Source organism: Aspergillus stella-maris (genome assembly GCF_047715825.1).
Source record: "Aspergillus stella-maris strain CBS 113639 unplaced genomic scaffold BDV14scaffold_33, whole genome shotgun sequence".
In the NCBI taxonomy this organism is placed as follows: Eukaryota; Fungi; Ascomycota; class Eurotiomycetes; order Eurotiales; family Aspergillaceae; genus Aspergillus; species Aspergillus stella-maris.
The window spans coordinates 184,435-198,605 of record NW_027396827.1 but is presented as its reverse complement, the minus strand read 5'-3'; the positions used below and the strand labels follow the sequence as shown (position 1 = coordinate 198,605).

At 51.5% G+C, this 14,171-nt stretch overlaps 7 protein-coding genes across 7 annotated transcripts; 5 read left to right on the top strand and 2 right to left on the bottom strand.

The window, feature by feature from the left end:
* Positions 1-343: 343 nt before the first annotated feature.
* On the top strand, positions 344-1,661 carry BDV14DRAFT_209361 (putative isopropanol dehydrogenase; the record flags this gene model as incomplete). The annotated part of the gene is made up of 2 exons (XM_073775625.1): positions 344-1,331; positions 1,480-1,661. The coding sequence occupies 2 exons, from the start codon at positions 344-346 to the stop codon at positions 1,659-1,661; spliced, it is 1,170 nt and encodes a 389-aa protein (XP_073627373.1).
* Positions 1,662-2,050: 389 nt separating this feature from the next.
* On the top strand, positions 2,051-2,581 carry BDV14DRAFT_200934 (uncharacterized protein; the record flags this gene model as incomplete). The annotated part of the gene is made up of 1 exon (XM_073773621.1): positions 2,051-2,581. The coding sequence occupies one exon, from the start codon at positions 2,051-2,053 to the stop codon at positions 2,579-2,581; it is 531 nt and encodes a 176-aa protein (XP_073627372.1).
* A 568-nt stretch (positions 2,582-3,149) lies between these two features.
* BDV14DRAFT_209360 (uracil phosphoribosyltransferase-domain-containing protein) lies at positions 3,150-5,219 on the top strand (the record flags this gene model as incomplete). Its single annotated transcript, XM_073775624.1, has 1 exon — positions 3,150-5,219. One exon carries the CDS (start codon positions 3,150-3,152, stop codon positions 5,217-5,219), a length of 2,070 nt encoding a protein of 689 aa, XP_073627371.1.
* A 621-nt stretch (positions 5,220-5,840) lies between these two features.
* Positions 5,841-7,770, top strand: BDV14DRAFT_200932 (uncharacterized protein; the record flags this gene model as incomplete). Its single annotated transcript, XM_073773620.1, has 5 exons — positions 5,841-6,024; positions 6,073-7,080; positions 7,146-7,211; positions 7,274-7,407; positions 7,546-7,770. The coding sequence occupies 5 exons, from the start codon at positions 5,841-5,843 to the stop codon at positions 7,768-7,770; spliced, it is 1,617 nt and encodes a 538-aa protein (XP_073627370.1).
* A 651-nt stretch (positions 7,771-8,421) lies between these two features.
* Positions 8,422-10,401, top strand: BDV14DRAFT_77205 (RNA polymerase II-binding domain-containing protein). Its single transcript, XM_073777480.1, has 2 exons — positions 8,422-8,602; positions 8,679-10,401. The coding sequence occupies exons 1-2, from the start codon at positions 8,453-8,455 to the stop codon at positions 10,185-10,187; spliced, it is 1,659 nt and encodes a 552-aa protein (XP_073627369.1). The 5' UTR covers positions 8,422-8,452; the 3' UTR covers positions 10,188-10,401.
* Positions 10,311-11,213, bottom strand: BDV14DRAFT_77210 (uncharacterized protein). The gene is made up of 2 exons (XM_073777481.1): positions 10,672-11,213; positions 10,311-10,589 (listed from the first exon to the last, which is right to left on the bottom strand). The coding sequence occupies exons 1-2, from the start codon at positions 11,125-11,127 to the stop codon at positions 10,434-10,436; spliced, it is 612 nt and encodes a 203-aa protein (XP_073627368.1). The 5' UTR covers positions 11,128-11,213; the 3' UTR covers positions 10,311-10,433.
* Positions 11,214-12,639: 1,426 nt separating this feature from the next.
* Positions 12,640-12,987, bottom strand: BDV14DRAFT_200929 (uncharacterized protein; the record flags this gene model as incomplete). Its single annotated transcript, XM_073773619.1, has 1 exon — positions 12,640-12,987. The coding sequence occupies one exon, from the start codon at positions 12,985-12,987 to the stop codon at positions 12,640-12,642; it is 348 nt and encodes a 115-aa protein (XP_073627367.1).
* Positions 12,988-14,171: the final 1,184 nt, after the last annotated feature.

Here is a 14,171-nt window from a genome sequence, read left to right as displayed (position 1 = left end):
TGCAGCGGTAAATGACTACCTAGCCCAGGTACAGTATTGTGCAGTCTCGCGTCAACGCATTTGAGATCCTCTGGGACATGTTGATATCAGTTTACCTCCTTGATCTCCACAGGTGCACCCCATCCAAACCCTCAAATGCCGATTAGTAATAGGAGACGCTTGCTCGAGCTATAAGTAAATTCGACGTATAAGTTGTAGATAAATATTTTTTGTCTTTCTGATATACCATTTGCGGATGAGCAGTACCTACTACTAGCGGACTACGTTCAAACGCCGTTGTCTTCAATCTTCAGCCCTACCTTACCACGTACGAGGATACAACCAGAGACCACCTTCACCAACCATGCAGTCTACGCCACCCCTACCACTACCAACAACCCACCGCGCCCTGATCCTCGAAACCGCTTCATCTGGTCTAACCCCCAAAACACTCAACACGCCCTCTTCACCTCCACCAGGAACAGCCCTAGTCCGCGCCCTAGCATCGCCAATCCTCCCCTACCACGGCTCAATCTACAGCGGACAGCGCGAACCCCCCATAACAACACCCCTAGCCAGCGGCTTCAGTTTTATTGGCCGCATCGCAGATATAGCTTCTGACGCCATGAAGTTAAAGGTTGGGGAATTAGTCTACGTCGACTGTGTTGTTCGTGCGCGCGATGATCCTACCATTTCGTTTCTGGCGTCGATATATGATGGTGGGAGTGAGGGAGGGAGAGAATTGATGAAGATGTGGTGTAAGGAAGGCGGCTCATTTGCTGAATTCGTGAGTGTGCCGATGGAGAATTGTTTTGGGGTTGATGAGGGGCGGTTGTTAGGTTCTACTCTTGGTTCTGGGTCTGGGTTGGGGTTGGGGTATGCCGTTCAGGATCTAGCGTACATGGCTTTCCTGCTTGTCCCATTTGGTGGATTACAAGATATAAATATCACACCGGGCGAAACGATTGTCGTTTGTCCGGCTACGGGGTTCTATGGGAGTCTCGGGGTGCAGATTGCTGTTTGTATGGGGTGCAGGGTTATTGCCATGGGACGGGACGAAACCAAATTAAACAAGCTAAAGGACGACATTATTCGCATTGGACCCAGTGCAAGCAGAAGCGGGAGTGTTGAGACCGTCATTATAACAGGGGACATCGACGCCGACGCATCTGCACTAAGAGAATTCGGAACCATCGACGCAGTACTCGATATAACGCCTACCAGCGCAACAGGGTCAACGCATACGCAGAGCGCTATTAAGTCGTTGAGGCGCGGTGGGAGGGTTAGCCTTATGGGGTCGACGGCGGGTATTGCGGTGCCGGAGGTTATGGTTAATGATATTATGCTAAGAGGTATGCCTCTTCAATTTTTTTTTTTTTTTTTTTTTTTTTTTTTTTTTTTTTTTTTTTTTTTTTTTTTTTTTTTTTTTTTTTTTTTTTTTTTTTTTTTTTTTTTTATCGAGTCCTGGGTTTGTGGGTGCTGTGCTGACCGTGTGTTAAGGCAAATATATGTATAACCGGGAAACAGTTGTCCATCTTATTAAGATGCTTGAGAGGGGAGTTATTCCTCTGGATCAGGGAGTTATGGATACGAAAACCTTTACGCTGGATCAGTGGGAGGAGGCAATGAGTGTTGCGGCGGAGCACAACGGGGTTGGGAAGTGTGTTGTTTTTACGCCCTGATGGAGAACACGACTACGGTTAAAAGGTCCAATATCTCTCTAAAATACGTTGCAGAGCGTCAACTGGAGAAGAGTGCCTTTTGAAGAAGACGGTCTCTTATCACAGCTTGGATTGTTGAAGATATATGACCTATGGGGTGCTTCGCACCTTTGAGCCAGATCCACTAGAACATTTGGTAGAAGTGCATTGAACAATCTAGAGCCTCAATCCGACCTGAAAGTTCAGGTTCCAGATGTTTCTTTCTTTCTGCTTCTCTCCATTCATATTTCTCACCCTCGACCTTTCTGAAGCCTAAGCCGTTTCTCCAGGTCGTCAAAAGTCCTACAGATACTCAATATCAACACAGAATTCCATCTCAACCAATTCCAGAGGCATAAAAATAGGGAGAAATGAGCACACCCTTCCTCCGCACCTGGCACGCACACCTCTCCCTCCCCCGTATCTCCAATCGAACATGGCATCTCGCCCGTCTATCCGAAGAACTCGCTGAACGCGCCGCCGCAAATACACGCCTATCCCGTCTGTCGGAGACAGCTGATATCCTGTTTACTCTATCTCGAGCCAGTCACGACAGAGTCTCAATCTGTCTCCGGTTCCACGCGTTTTTCACCTCGAATGCGCACGCTGCCGTTCATGCCCATTCTCATCTTGATAATCAGCATATAAGATATCCACCCTGGTCAACATCCTATGACGTTCTGGCGAGATTCTACATGCTCGGTAAATTTACGTCAAGGTGGAGTTTCTATCAGGTTGCGGCACTGTGCGCTGGGAAGAGGGAGTGGAGGGGTGTTAAGGAGGTTGTGAATCCGAGGAAGATGAGCAAGGTGGCTGAGGTAGCGGGGAGACATGGGATTGTGAAGGAGAAGTTTGGGAGGGTTTGTTGGTGGTTATTGTGGGTTTGGCCTGTTTTGCCTTGATGCGTTGGTATTCATATGTTTCTGTGTGGGATGTAGGGTTTGGATGGATGGCTACAGGATGAGGGTGTGGATTGGCTTGCCTAAAGCATAAACAAATATGTTCTGTAGTATGTTAGAGTAGTTAGAGGGTAGTGCCGCATTGATTATCCTTTTCTTTATGATGTTATTGTGTTTGTTGTGGATCTCTATTTTGGAAATGCGAATTCACCACAGCCAGCCAACTCACTGAGATGACATACGTACCTATCAGTTCCAGTGTCTTCCAGAAAGAAAGTCTTGCTTACCCCTCTTTGCAGAGTTCCTTGAGCACTGTGTGGTGTTCCCTACCTCAGGGCCTTCTCTTCCCAGATCTCAGGCGCTCTTCTATCCTACCTTCTGAGGGCCATCTTGCAGAACCTGGGATACAGTCAGTTCCCATCATACTCAAATCACGTTTTTGGGTTTGAAACAAGCCAGCTTCCTATCTTCACGTACTGTACCCCCATGTCCTTTCGTTTGAATCGGATTCTGACCTGGTATTGCTAGCCCCCGACCACCAAACCTCCACGTTGAGTCGCGTTGTCTCAAGATGGAGGCAGAGGCCTTACCAGTTTCTGCCGATAGCGCCTTCCCTACGAAAACGAACATCATGGCTTCCTCGACTACTGCCCCAAAAGTGGTGGGCCTTTACGGTCTTCCAGCCAGCGGCAAGACCGAGCTCATGAAGCAACTCAAGGAACAACTAGACGCATCCGACTTCCAGTTCTTCGAAGGCTCCGAGACAATCAATGAATTTTCACCTGGTGGACTGGGAGTGTTCAAGTTATTACCTCCCAGTCTTCAGAACCAAATCCGCGAACTCGCCATCGCCGAAATCTCATCGATATGCATCGATAGCAAGAGAACTGGCATCGTGACCGGACACTACATGTTCTGGGACGATGAAAAAGCACAGCAACCCCCGGCGGTGTTAACAAAGCGTGACTTGATTACCTATACTCATATTCTGTATCTCAATACACCTGTTGATGTGTTGGTGAAGCAGCGGGGACATGATACTACCAGACAGCGCTCAAAAGTGTCAGCCAAGCATTTGAAACGCTGGCAAGACGCCGAGCTTGAAGGGCTTCGTCGCCTCTGTGTTGAAAATGGTATTCTCTTTGCGACATTGTACCCAAACCTCAAGGAGAAGCTTGTGGATGTGATCCTTGACTTTCAGCGTCATGGCGAGAGTCATAATACTTCGGTTGCTAAGCTGCAATTTGACAGTGTTCTCTCAACGCATGGTGATAAAGTGCAGACTGTTCTTTTCTTTGACGCTGACAAGACTCTGGCCCCCGTTGACACCGGCAAGCTGTTTTGGGAAACACTGAACTCATCTAATGTTCAAGACAATCCACTGAGCACGCTGTTCGGAGGCCCATTAGGGTATTCTTATACCGCATTCCGACAGGCGATGTTATTTTACGAGGAAGCAGCGAACGAAGATGACTTCAACACCATCTGCAAGGCAGTAGCAGCGAAAACTACGCTCTATCCGCAGATGTTTTGTCTTCTGCATGCACTAAAGGAGCACGGTCACATCTGCCCTGTTATTGTGACCTGCGGACTACGCAGGGCCTGGGAGATGATCATAGCCAAAGAAGGTCTTTCAGATTCAGTGAAAGTTATCGGCGGCGGACGGGTTGCAGACGGATTTGTTGTTACACCTGAAGTCAAAGCGAGCTTAGTTACTCGTGCACATAAGGTCGATGGCGCATATACTTGGGCAATCGGAGACAGTCCTGTTGACATTCCGATGCTACTGGCTGCTCACAAGGCCATTGTTGTAGTGGGCGAAGAGGAAACACGCAGCAAAAGCATGGACGCCGAGTTATTATCGGCAATCAAGGTTGATGGTTTGCAGGCTTGTCAGGTCTTGCTGCCGAATGATTCTACCACGCCACGGCTCGATACTACCAGACTGCCACTTGTTGACCTCACAGCAAGATCTTTCGTCAACTCTATCATCTTGCCCGACAGAGCCATGCGCAGTCTGCATCTTCTCCATTCCACTGACAATAAAGCGGCAAAGCTATTAGCTACACCAATGCGAGACGGCGATATCGGCGGACCAAAACAGCGCAAGGCTCATTCCAAGGCTGGTGCCTATCTAGCCAGGAATTATGTGTCCGAGCTTGTTGGTCTTGAGGAATTCACCATGGCAAACACCCATGGCAACGATACCATCGGGTACCGACTACTTCATGAGGACCGAACCCTAATCGTGCCGTTGATGCGAGGCGGAGAGCCCATGGCATTTGGTGTCAACAAGGCCTTTCCCAAAGCCCAGTTTCGTCATGCCTACGAGCCCCAGGATATTACGAGACAGCACCTTGATGGCAACGTTACTGTCGTCCTTGTTGATGCGGTGATTAACAATGGAGAGTCGGCAGTCAAGTTCCTGCAGCGCATTCGGGATCTTCACGGGTCGATTCGCATCGTTTTTGTTGCTGGAGTTGTTCAGAACCAGGTCACTAAGGATAGTAGTGACCTATTCAAGCTTACACGGTCAATGGACTTTACCGTTGTCGCTCTTCGCATTTCGGAGAACAAGTACACTGGTAAGGGAAGTACCGATACTGGCCACAGGCTGTTCAACACCACACACTTGGATTAGCTGTCTGTCGTTTCGGTTCCTAAACCATACTTTCATGTTTTGAGTAATTAGAACTTTGCTGCTATACAAGAGCACAAGAGATAGATAGTACCTAAATTGCAATCCAAGAATTCTGATCTTCATCTAATCCTTGCCAGTGTCCCTGAGAACCCTGCATGCAACAATGGGGCCAAATCTGCATCTTGGCCGTTGGCTGTTTCAAAATCGGCCCTCGTTTCACATCCCTCTGCTTCTGTTTGTCTTCCATTCCTGCAGGATCCGGCAGCGGGCGAAATGATCGACGCCCAGGCAGTCACGGCAACCCCGGCAGACACAGCCCTAGGGGCCAATACGACCGTGTAAATTGCGATGGAGACATCCTTGTGGCTGAGCACGGCCTGCTTGGTCTGATTGACCGTTGTCAACCTTGTAATACGAGCTTTCTGCAATGTGCCCCGGTCCATGGTGTACCTGAGCTTATCTGCTGCCGTCTTGGTATGCACTAGGAAATTGGTAGGAGGATGACAGGATGATCATGGCCGTGGATCATACACTACAAGTCAACATATATGAACAATGTCTTCAGGCCATGTTTACAGACCAGCACTCATCCATACCTTCTTTCACAACTGACCAGTTCAGATGGCTCGGCTCTCCCAGGGCTGGCTCTGCATGAGCCTTTTCGTTCTTTTCTTCCAACTCAGTCTCTCTCTAGTCTTTGATGAGATCCCAGGCCCTGATGTCCTTCCTTCAACACTGCAAACCAGAGCCGACGATGACTTTTCCATGCTGGACATGCTCAAGAAGGACTCGTTCTACTGGACTGGTATGTCACCCAACTAATACTACACCAGTCTGCCCTAACCTATCTCAGGAACCCAAAACGGCCACCTCGCCCTCGCAAACCTAACAATCGACCTCCCCGGCGACGACGAGACAGTTGTATCTCTCGACAGATTCGCGCACCTCCTCCGCTCAATCGACTGCACGAACAGAACCATGACAGTGGGCTTCACGAACCAAAAAGCCTATGACCACGTCCGGAAAGTCTGGAACTGGCTTAACGACCAAGACCCGCACAAGCTGGTCGTCGTCGCAGGTGCACGCGAATGCGGGTGGAATGCATACCGCGTACCCTTTTACGCCTCGACAATCGCATTCAACGATACATCTAACAGCGCAACATTAACCGGAAAAGCCATTGCGTGGAGAGAGTTCCAGAACTACGAGCTTACAGTGGGGAATTATAATCCCGTCTCAGGCAGTAAACTCGCTCGAACCTTGAACTTGCATGGACGAGACATGGACGAAAGCATGTCTCTCCCATTCGACATCCCCCTCCCTTTTCCCTCAGGACAACTGAATACACCACCCGGCGTATCGGATCTCGCCCTGACTTGGTTCTGCAGCGACTGCGGCACAAAGGGGTCGTTCGACTTTGGATTCCATATCGAGACGAAACTCGGGATTCCGCAGGGTGCTTCTATTTCCTTGACGCCGAATAGCGTCTCAACAACAATCAACTCCCGCGTCGCGATTCAGGCGGACCTTACGGGGTCCCTAGGTCACGAGTGGGAAATCGGTGGGATCCCAATTGGAGGTATTTCTATCCCCGGTGGGATCCTTGATGTCGGGCCTGCTATCACGTTTAGTCTGGGGTACTCTGTTGGACCGCTTCAGGGGAGTGCGGGCGTGACGAGTGGTGTTACGGCGAGTATACCCGATGAAGCGGAGCTCGAGATTGATTTGCTTGATCCGGATGTTGAGGCGAGTGGGTGGGATGCGGATGTCCAGGCGCAGGATGTGGTTCTTGATGCGAGGATTGTTGGGGATGTGCAGATTTATGTTAAGGCTTCGATTGAGCTTTCGGCTGAGGCGCTTGGTATGTTCCCCGACTACCTCTTGGGCGTTTCTAAGTATGGTGCTAACTGTTAATGCTGTGGTTAGGGCAAGGGTTCGAGGCTGGTATCAACCTTAAGCCGTATGCTGGTGCTGGGCTTACGGCTCAGGCTTGTGAGTATACCTACTTCCCCGGTCTCGTCCCCTCATCTGTCTAGGTATACTAATGGCCATAGCAACCGACGAAGTATGTCCCGACTCAGGGTCCAACTTCGGCGTTATGGTATACCCCAAGGCCGGCATTGCGCTCAACGCAGCGGTGGCCAAGGCAAGTGAGCCAGAGGATCCGCTTGTTGAAGCTGTCATTGCTGTAAGTGACGCCTACTCCTGATCACTTGAGACTTTTACTGATGCAAGTATAGTCCGTCACTGCGTCCGGTCTCCCAACTTACTGCGCTGCCTTTGGTGAGAGCTCGAGCACGGCAATTCCAACTGAGAGCCCTAGTAGTGTACCGCTGAGCACTCCCTTGCTTACTCCTACTCCTACGCCTACGCCTGCCCCGACACCCTCTCCTTCTCCTCCGTCAATGTCCTCGTCTACCCCTGTCATTCCGCCGGTCTCATCGAGCAGCCGTCCTGTCTCTCCGACTACCACGCCCTCAAGCATACCCTCGTCAACGCCATCATGGTCTCCATCTTTCCCAGTGCTTGTTCCAAGCCCGCCGAGCAGTAGCGCTGTCTCTCCAAGTGTGTCACCCAGCACGACCCCTTCACACACTCCAATCCCGCTGCCTTCGCCTACCTATGTTTCGATCCCAAGCTTCAGTCCCAGCCCAAGCCTAAGCTCTAGCCTTCCTGTTACGTCTAGCTCGAGTCCATCCAGCACACCCAGCCTGCCTCCTCGACACCACGGTCACCACGGTCACCACGGTCACCGCTGGAGGGGGAGACATGGTGCGCGGGTTTTCTAGGCTGTTTTTGGCTTCATTGTAGATATTCAATTCTTCTTTTCTTGATAACATGGCGCATTGGATGCCTTATAGAGGTTGATGTGTTGTTGTTCAGTTTTGAAACAGTGACTTTTGCCTGAATTGTCTGTTGTGACTGCTGTACATATAGTTCGTCTATGGTGTGGAAGATATATTGCAGGTCCCGGTTGATTGGTGACCTGTCCCTGAGATTTCAAGCCAGCAGCAAGTTAATAAATTGAATTCGAAATCCCGCCGAGGAAGAATATAATAATTATTGTAAAGAGATGTGTAAAAACAACTTGCACGAAGCACTCTACCCTGTAAAGATCAGACGCGGCAAAATCACGTGACATCGGAGATTACCTCAACTCCGCCAGTCTCGCCCTTCGACCTTCAAGCTTCACAAGCTCACACTTCATTAACACCACCACATCCACCGCCAGCATGGCCTCCCACCAAGTCGCCATTTCAAAGGCCTCCTTCGCGGCCGGCCTGCTCCGACCAGACCCAACCTCCGTCTCGCGCGACGACATAAGCGCGCTACATACCTCTCTCGACCGAGCACTAGCCCACTGCTCACCCTCCAACATCCAGGTTTGAACTGCGTGTCCTTGACCCGGCGGTAATTGCGAAATACTAAATTTGGTTTTTTCTTCTTCGGCACGCATAGACCGCCAAGTCGTGGCTTCTCAGATATGTTGTCCATTCGTCGAATCGGCTGGGGCTGTTGGCCAAGTTCCTGGTTGCACTTTCGGGGTCGTTGGAGGATGCGAATATAAATGAGAGTGCGAAGGGAGCGCAATCGCAATCGCAACCGCAATCGCAATCGCAATTACGGCCGTCCGTGAAGAGGAAACGTCTGCATATGCTGTACCTCCTAAACGACCTCTTTCATCACACGAAATACCACAACTCGACCACGGTTGCGTTCTCGGCGCTGAGTGGTTCTCTCCAGCCGCATATTGTCGACTTGCTGAGCTACGCGGCTGCTTATGATCTGGAGAAGAATCCGATGCATCATCGGCGATTGGCGGAATTGTTGGATATATGGCAGGAACATGGGTACTTTGGTGCGGAATACGTGGGGAAACTCCGAGAGGTGGTTGCCAACTCCGCGGTCTCGGGACCAGTTACGACGTCGTCGGCGACGCCTGGTGTTGAGGCAGCGTCAGACGCGGATCGCAAGAGAGACGTGCCGTTTGTGATGCCGCCCACCCATGGTGACCCGTCGACTCCGTTCTATGACCTGCCGGCCGGGAATCTCATTCCGCACATCATCCCGAACTCGACTGCGCCGCTTCGTCCAGATATGATCAAGCCGCTTCAATTCCTTGCCGGACCTGCGGATGAGAAGCTAGTGACGGCGCTGAAGGTGTTCCTCACAGACGTAGATCGAATCTACGGCCCAGGCGAGCTTAAATCGGAAGACGGCATTGTGGACATTGACGAGCTCGGCCAGACTGTCGTTCGCGATGAAATTACCGGAGACATATTGGAAGGAGAGACATACTATGGCTGGTCAAGGTCTTTCTGCCAGCAGATGAAGAAAAGGAATACACGAGAGCGAAGCGATAGCAGAAGCCGCAGCCCGCCAAAGCGGAGACGGTACAGCAGCGCTAGCGACGATAGCAGGTACCGGGATTCAAGAAGCCGCTCACAATCACGGTCACGGTCACGACGACGCTACGATTCTCGCTCTCGCTCGCGAAGCCGCTCGTACTCTCCCCCAGCTGCACCTGCACCTGCAGCTACTGCTCCGTCCAACCAATTCCCGCCTCAGCATCAATACCAACCTCCTCCGCCTCCTCCACCGAACCAATACGCCCAACCCCCGTCAGGCTACCCTCCGCATCCTCAATATCAACATCAATCTCAAATGCCATACCCACCGCCTGGAAACGCATACCCTCCACCGCCGCCGCCAAACTATCAAGGCTCTTGGCCTCCCCCTCCGCCGCCAATGCCCAACTATCCTAACTTCCCGCCTGCGTTCCCGCAGATGCATCAGGGTCAGAGTCAGGATCAGGGTCCACCGGGTCATGGTCAGGGGCCTCCGCAGATGCCTCCGGGGCCAGGACCGTATAGTTATCCGCCTCCTGGTCCTTCTGGTGGAAGGGGCTGGCATCAGCATCAGCATCCGCCGCCTCCGCCGCCGCCGTCTGGTCGGGGATGGAGGTGATTGGTTGTAGAAATGTATACTATGATATTGATGAGAATAATATTAAGCTACCTAGCAATCCGAGCGATTCCAAAATACCCATTCTTCCCACCCTAAGAACCAAAGCGATGAAACGCAGTAACTAGGAAGCACATAAAACAGGCACTAAACCGACTCCAAGCACCTAGTTTAACCATCACACAACATAACCGGCTCAAATCCCAAACTACCGCATTATCGAATTATCACTTAATCCACCGGGACCCATTACGCTCTTCCCAACCTAGAGCTCGCACTAGCACTCGCACTCGGCGCAGCACTCGAACTAGCCAAGGGCGCCTCAGTCTGGCCCTCCTCACCCGCATCCGCAACAGCCTTGTCAAAAGCCACACAACCCGACTTGAAAAGCGATTGTTTACCGGGCTGCCATAGCACAAAAACACATTAATTAGCCTTGCCTCTTCCTCTTCTCCTTGTTGTTCACGGGATAAAATAGGATACATACCTCCGTCGCACCGGGATTCGCCTCAGACCCCGAACAACACATCACGCTCTCAAGACAATTCTCGTTGCCCTGAGAACCCATACTCATACACTCAAACCCAACCAAACTAGAAACCTGCACGCCCTCAAGCCAAGGGATAACATCGCCGAGCCCGTTCTCGCCGATGACTTCGTCCGCGAGGCCTGTGACGGATGTGCAGCATTGTTTTGAGGCGTGGGCTGCTGGACAGGATTGGGGTTGGGGGTTTTGCTTTGTGATTGAAGCTGAGGAGGATGGGGACGCGATCAGGGATGCGATTTCGTGGTTTAGGGCTGCTGATGCCTTTGGGGAATTGGGCGAGAGAGAGGGGGATGGATTGGGCAGGTTGATTGAGGAGGGTATTGCGGCGGCGAGGGGGGATGCGCTTGTTAGTGCGGTGAGGAGGGTTAGGAGGGTGGCTGTGGTGGAGGGATGCATTTTGGTTGTCTGAGTTTGGTCTGGTGTTGGTAGGTTTGTATAGATGTAGTCCAGTAGTGAGTGATTTGAATAACCGAAAGTAGGGCTGGCAATGGAAAGATTGAATGAAGTTGGTTTGGCTTGCGATTAAATTTAAAGAACGTGATGCCTCTCGAGACCGTCGTGAAAGAACTTAAAGACGACGAGTGAGAGGAAGAGGGAAGGAGAGGAGAGAAGATGAAAATGAAGCTATCCAGTACCTACTACGGTATGGGATCAGGTACGGTAACCCCTGGTGGCAGGTCCAATCCGACAGGGATGACTTTTACGCGCCTACGTGCTTTGCTACACTCGCCCCTACACAGCTGAGACTCACCGCGACAAGAAACAAATAACCCTATCTGGAAGCATTATCTCGCCCAGCCCCCTGGGAGACCGGCGTGCGGAATGTAGGGGTAGGGTCTTGGTAGGGTACGTAGTGTGGTACGATCCTTGGGCGAAAATATACGGTGAGGCTGTCGGTCGAGTCATGAGTGCCAACTGTATAGTGTATACCGCCATACGCGCAAGCGCAGTCAAGCATCCGCGATCCATATTCCATGAAAACTTGTTGCGTTGCGTAGTCGGAGATTCTTGAATCGTGCAGTGTCCATCCGGGGAGTACTGCCAGTGCCAGGAAGTAAACAAGTCCGTACGACACGTAGACTTGCTGCGTGCCTTACTTAACGCAAGGAGGTCGGGAAAGTTACCAGTCGAGGCTGGACAAGCAAGGGATATATATCTTCCGCGCGAGTCATGCGAATTGTGCGGATGCTAGAGGGGCATGCACTTATGGAGTCAGGCTTGGGAAAAAGAGATATGATCTACGATTCAGGTGAAACATTTGGAACCAAAAAAATAAAGTAAACTTGATCAGATCGAATCGATCGATTTAATTCCATTGGCATTGGCATAACGTCGTAAGCTAATTCAAACAAAACACACTTTTCGCACAGGGTATCGACAGCGTAGCACGGCACGAGGTAGGTAGACGTAGAGATGAGGCAGGGTGCAAGGTATCCTGGCCTTGGCTTGTCTATCAACTGACTATCCGACTATCTCGTCTCAGACTCGGGAAAGAATGACAGTGACAGAGATGGGCCAGACGTCCAGTTGAAAGCGAAGCCAAGCGTGAACAGAGCTTGAATTAGATGTCACCTGAACGTCCGGCCGCTTGAACAAGGGGCCAGATCTGGATCTGAGATGCAAAGTGAATGGGTGAAAGACATATAGAGAGAATGCCGTGGTAGGGTGAAGTAGAAAGGTAAATGGTGGAGAGGAACGCAACGGCAAGATGTAATGCAGAACTGTCGATAACAATGGCGATGATGTCGCCCGCAGAAAGAGAACTGATTGAATGGAAATGGATTGACCTGCAATCACATCTGCCTACTAAACATGCAACACCGCTTCCAAGCCTCCACAATGAGTACGCCGCGCTGAAATCAATGTCTGGTATTCGTCGGCGTCGTCGTGCAGTTGCGAGGCTGCATTCTATACGGCCGTATCGGCGCCTGCGTCGCCGGCGGTAGTTTCACGACGGATCATGGACGATGCGTAACCGGGACCGGATGCCTGGCCAGCGAGGATACCGCTAGCTGATTTGCCGCTGTGGCCGCTGGTGTTACTACTTCTGCTGCTGCGGCTGGTGGCGTAGCTTCTGTCGTCTGTGTCTGCGAACCCGGCCATGCGGCGCTGCGTGTATTCGAGCATAATGCGGCTGTAGTCTTCGACGCATGCGGTCTGGGGGCGCTCAGTGTGGATGATGTTGTTGTTGTCAGGGAGGCGACCAGCGTCTACGCCCGGCGGGGAGATAGGAGTCGAGTTCTCAGCAGAAGGCATTATGAACTATAGGTCTGTAGCATCAGGTCAGTTGCGTTCATCGCGCTACTGTATGTTCTGTGATCCACGCTATGGAGCAGTCCGGATCGAGGCAAGTCGTGCTAGTGTGAATGTCATTGTATTCAAGCCGGGAGGAGATCTAAGTGCAGCGACCTATCTCCAGCAACGGGTAAGGGCGTGAAGCGCGAAGCGCGAAGCGTGAAGCGATAAGTTCGACCGGGGAGGGGGCAGTTTGCGAAGCATGTATTGCATCTACTCACCTTCAAGAGAGACTAGAAGTAGTAACACCAAGTCGAGTTCGCTTGTATAGAGAGGTAGAATGACGATCACAGATATGTTCCCATTGAGTTTGGAGAAGAAGCCGAACGACAATGGGCTTAGCGGGAACTTTTATATTCAGGTGAAGGGGGCGATATGAAATCACTTTCGAGCCTGGGGAGTATAGAGAGCAGAGACGCTGGGTCCACCACATGGCGATCGGAGGGCTGGTTGGCGCTGGGATTCGCCATCGCTAAAGGCCGGGGAGGGCATGACATCACAAGTTCCTGGGCCTAATGCGCCTCTCCACTATGGCTTCATCGGCGGACCCCAATGAGGTCACCGCACAGTGCGGAGCGTCTATACGAACGGGGTCGCTGTCGGGTACGCTCCGATGCGATTTGACGAGCCAGCATCGGTCGCACAATTATGCGGATACCTTCGAAATGAGTTGTCCGCCTGGAGTGTCAGCGGATTTGAGCTCCGACCCCGTAACGGGCCTCACCAACGGTGTGTACTACCAGAGAACAGGGCGCTGGAAGTGAGTTCCGAGTTGACGGGTGAATTGATAAATTAATTCTTGGCCGGAGTAACATGGACAAGAGATGGACAGCTGCTGACCGAGCTGGGCTGGAGCTGGAGCTGTCTGCGCTCTGCAGATTGAAGGATTTACAGATTCATTCCAGATTCGATGCTGCAGTGGCCCGTGCTCCATCTCTATCTCGAAAGTCACATGATCTGGCCGAGGCGAGAACACCCAGCCAATGACGTCAGGCGTAGCACACTGTATTCTGCGCCTCAGTAGGGAGGTACCTACTCTGTACAGAGTACTCTGTAGCAGTTGAAGGTCAGTGGCTACAGAGTACTCGTTGCCCCGCGAACGATGGAGAAAGTATGTCATAAGCTCGCGGACCATGATCCATATG

Excerpts from the sequence above, each read along its gene's own strand:
- BDV14DRAFT_77205 (XM_073777480.1), top strand. The coding sequence starts at position 8,453 with ATGGCCTCCCACCAAGTCGCCATTTCAAAGGCCTCCTTCGCGGCCGGC. Across the intron at positions 8,603-8,678 it reads GCTCACCCTCCAACATCCAG|ACCGCCAAGTCGTGGCTTCT; the intron begins GTTTGAACTGCG and ends CGGCACGCATAG.
- BDV14DRAFT_77210 (XM_073777481.1), bottom strand. The coding sequence starts at position 11,127 with ATGCATCCCTCCACCACAGCCACCCTCCTAACCCTCCTCACCGCACTA. Across the intron at positions 10,590-10,671 it reads CGAATCCCGGTGCGACGGAG|CCCGGTAAACAATCGCTTTT; the intron begins GTATGTATCCTA and ends GTGCTATGGCAG.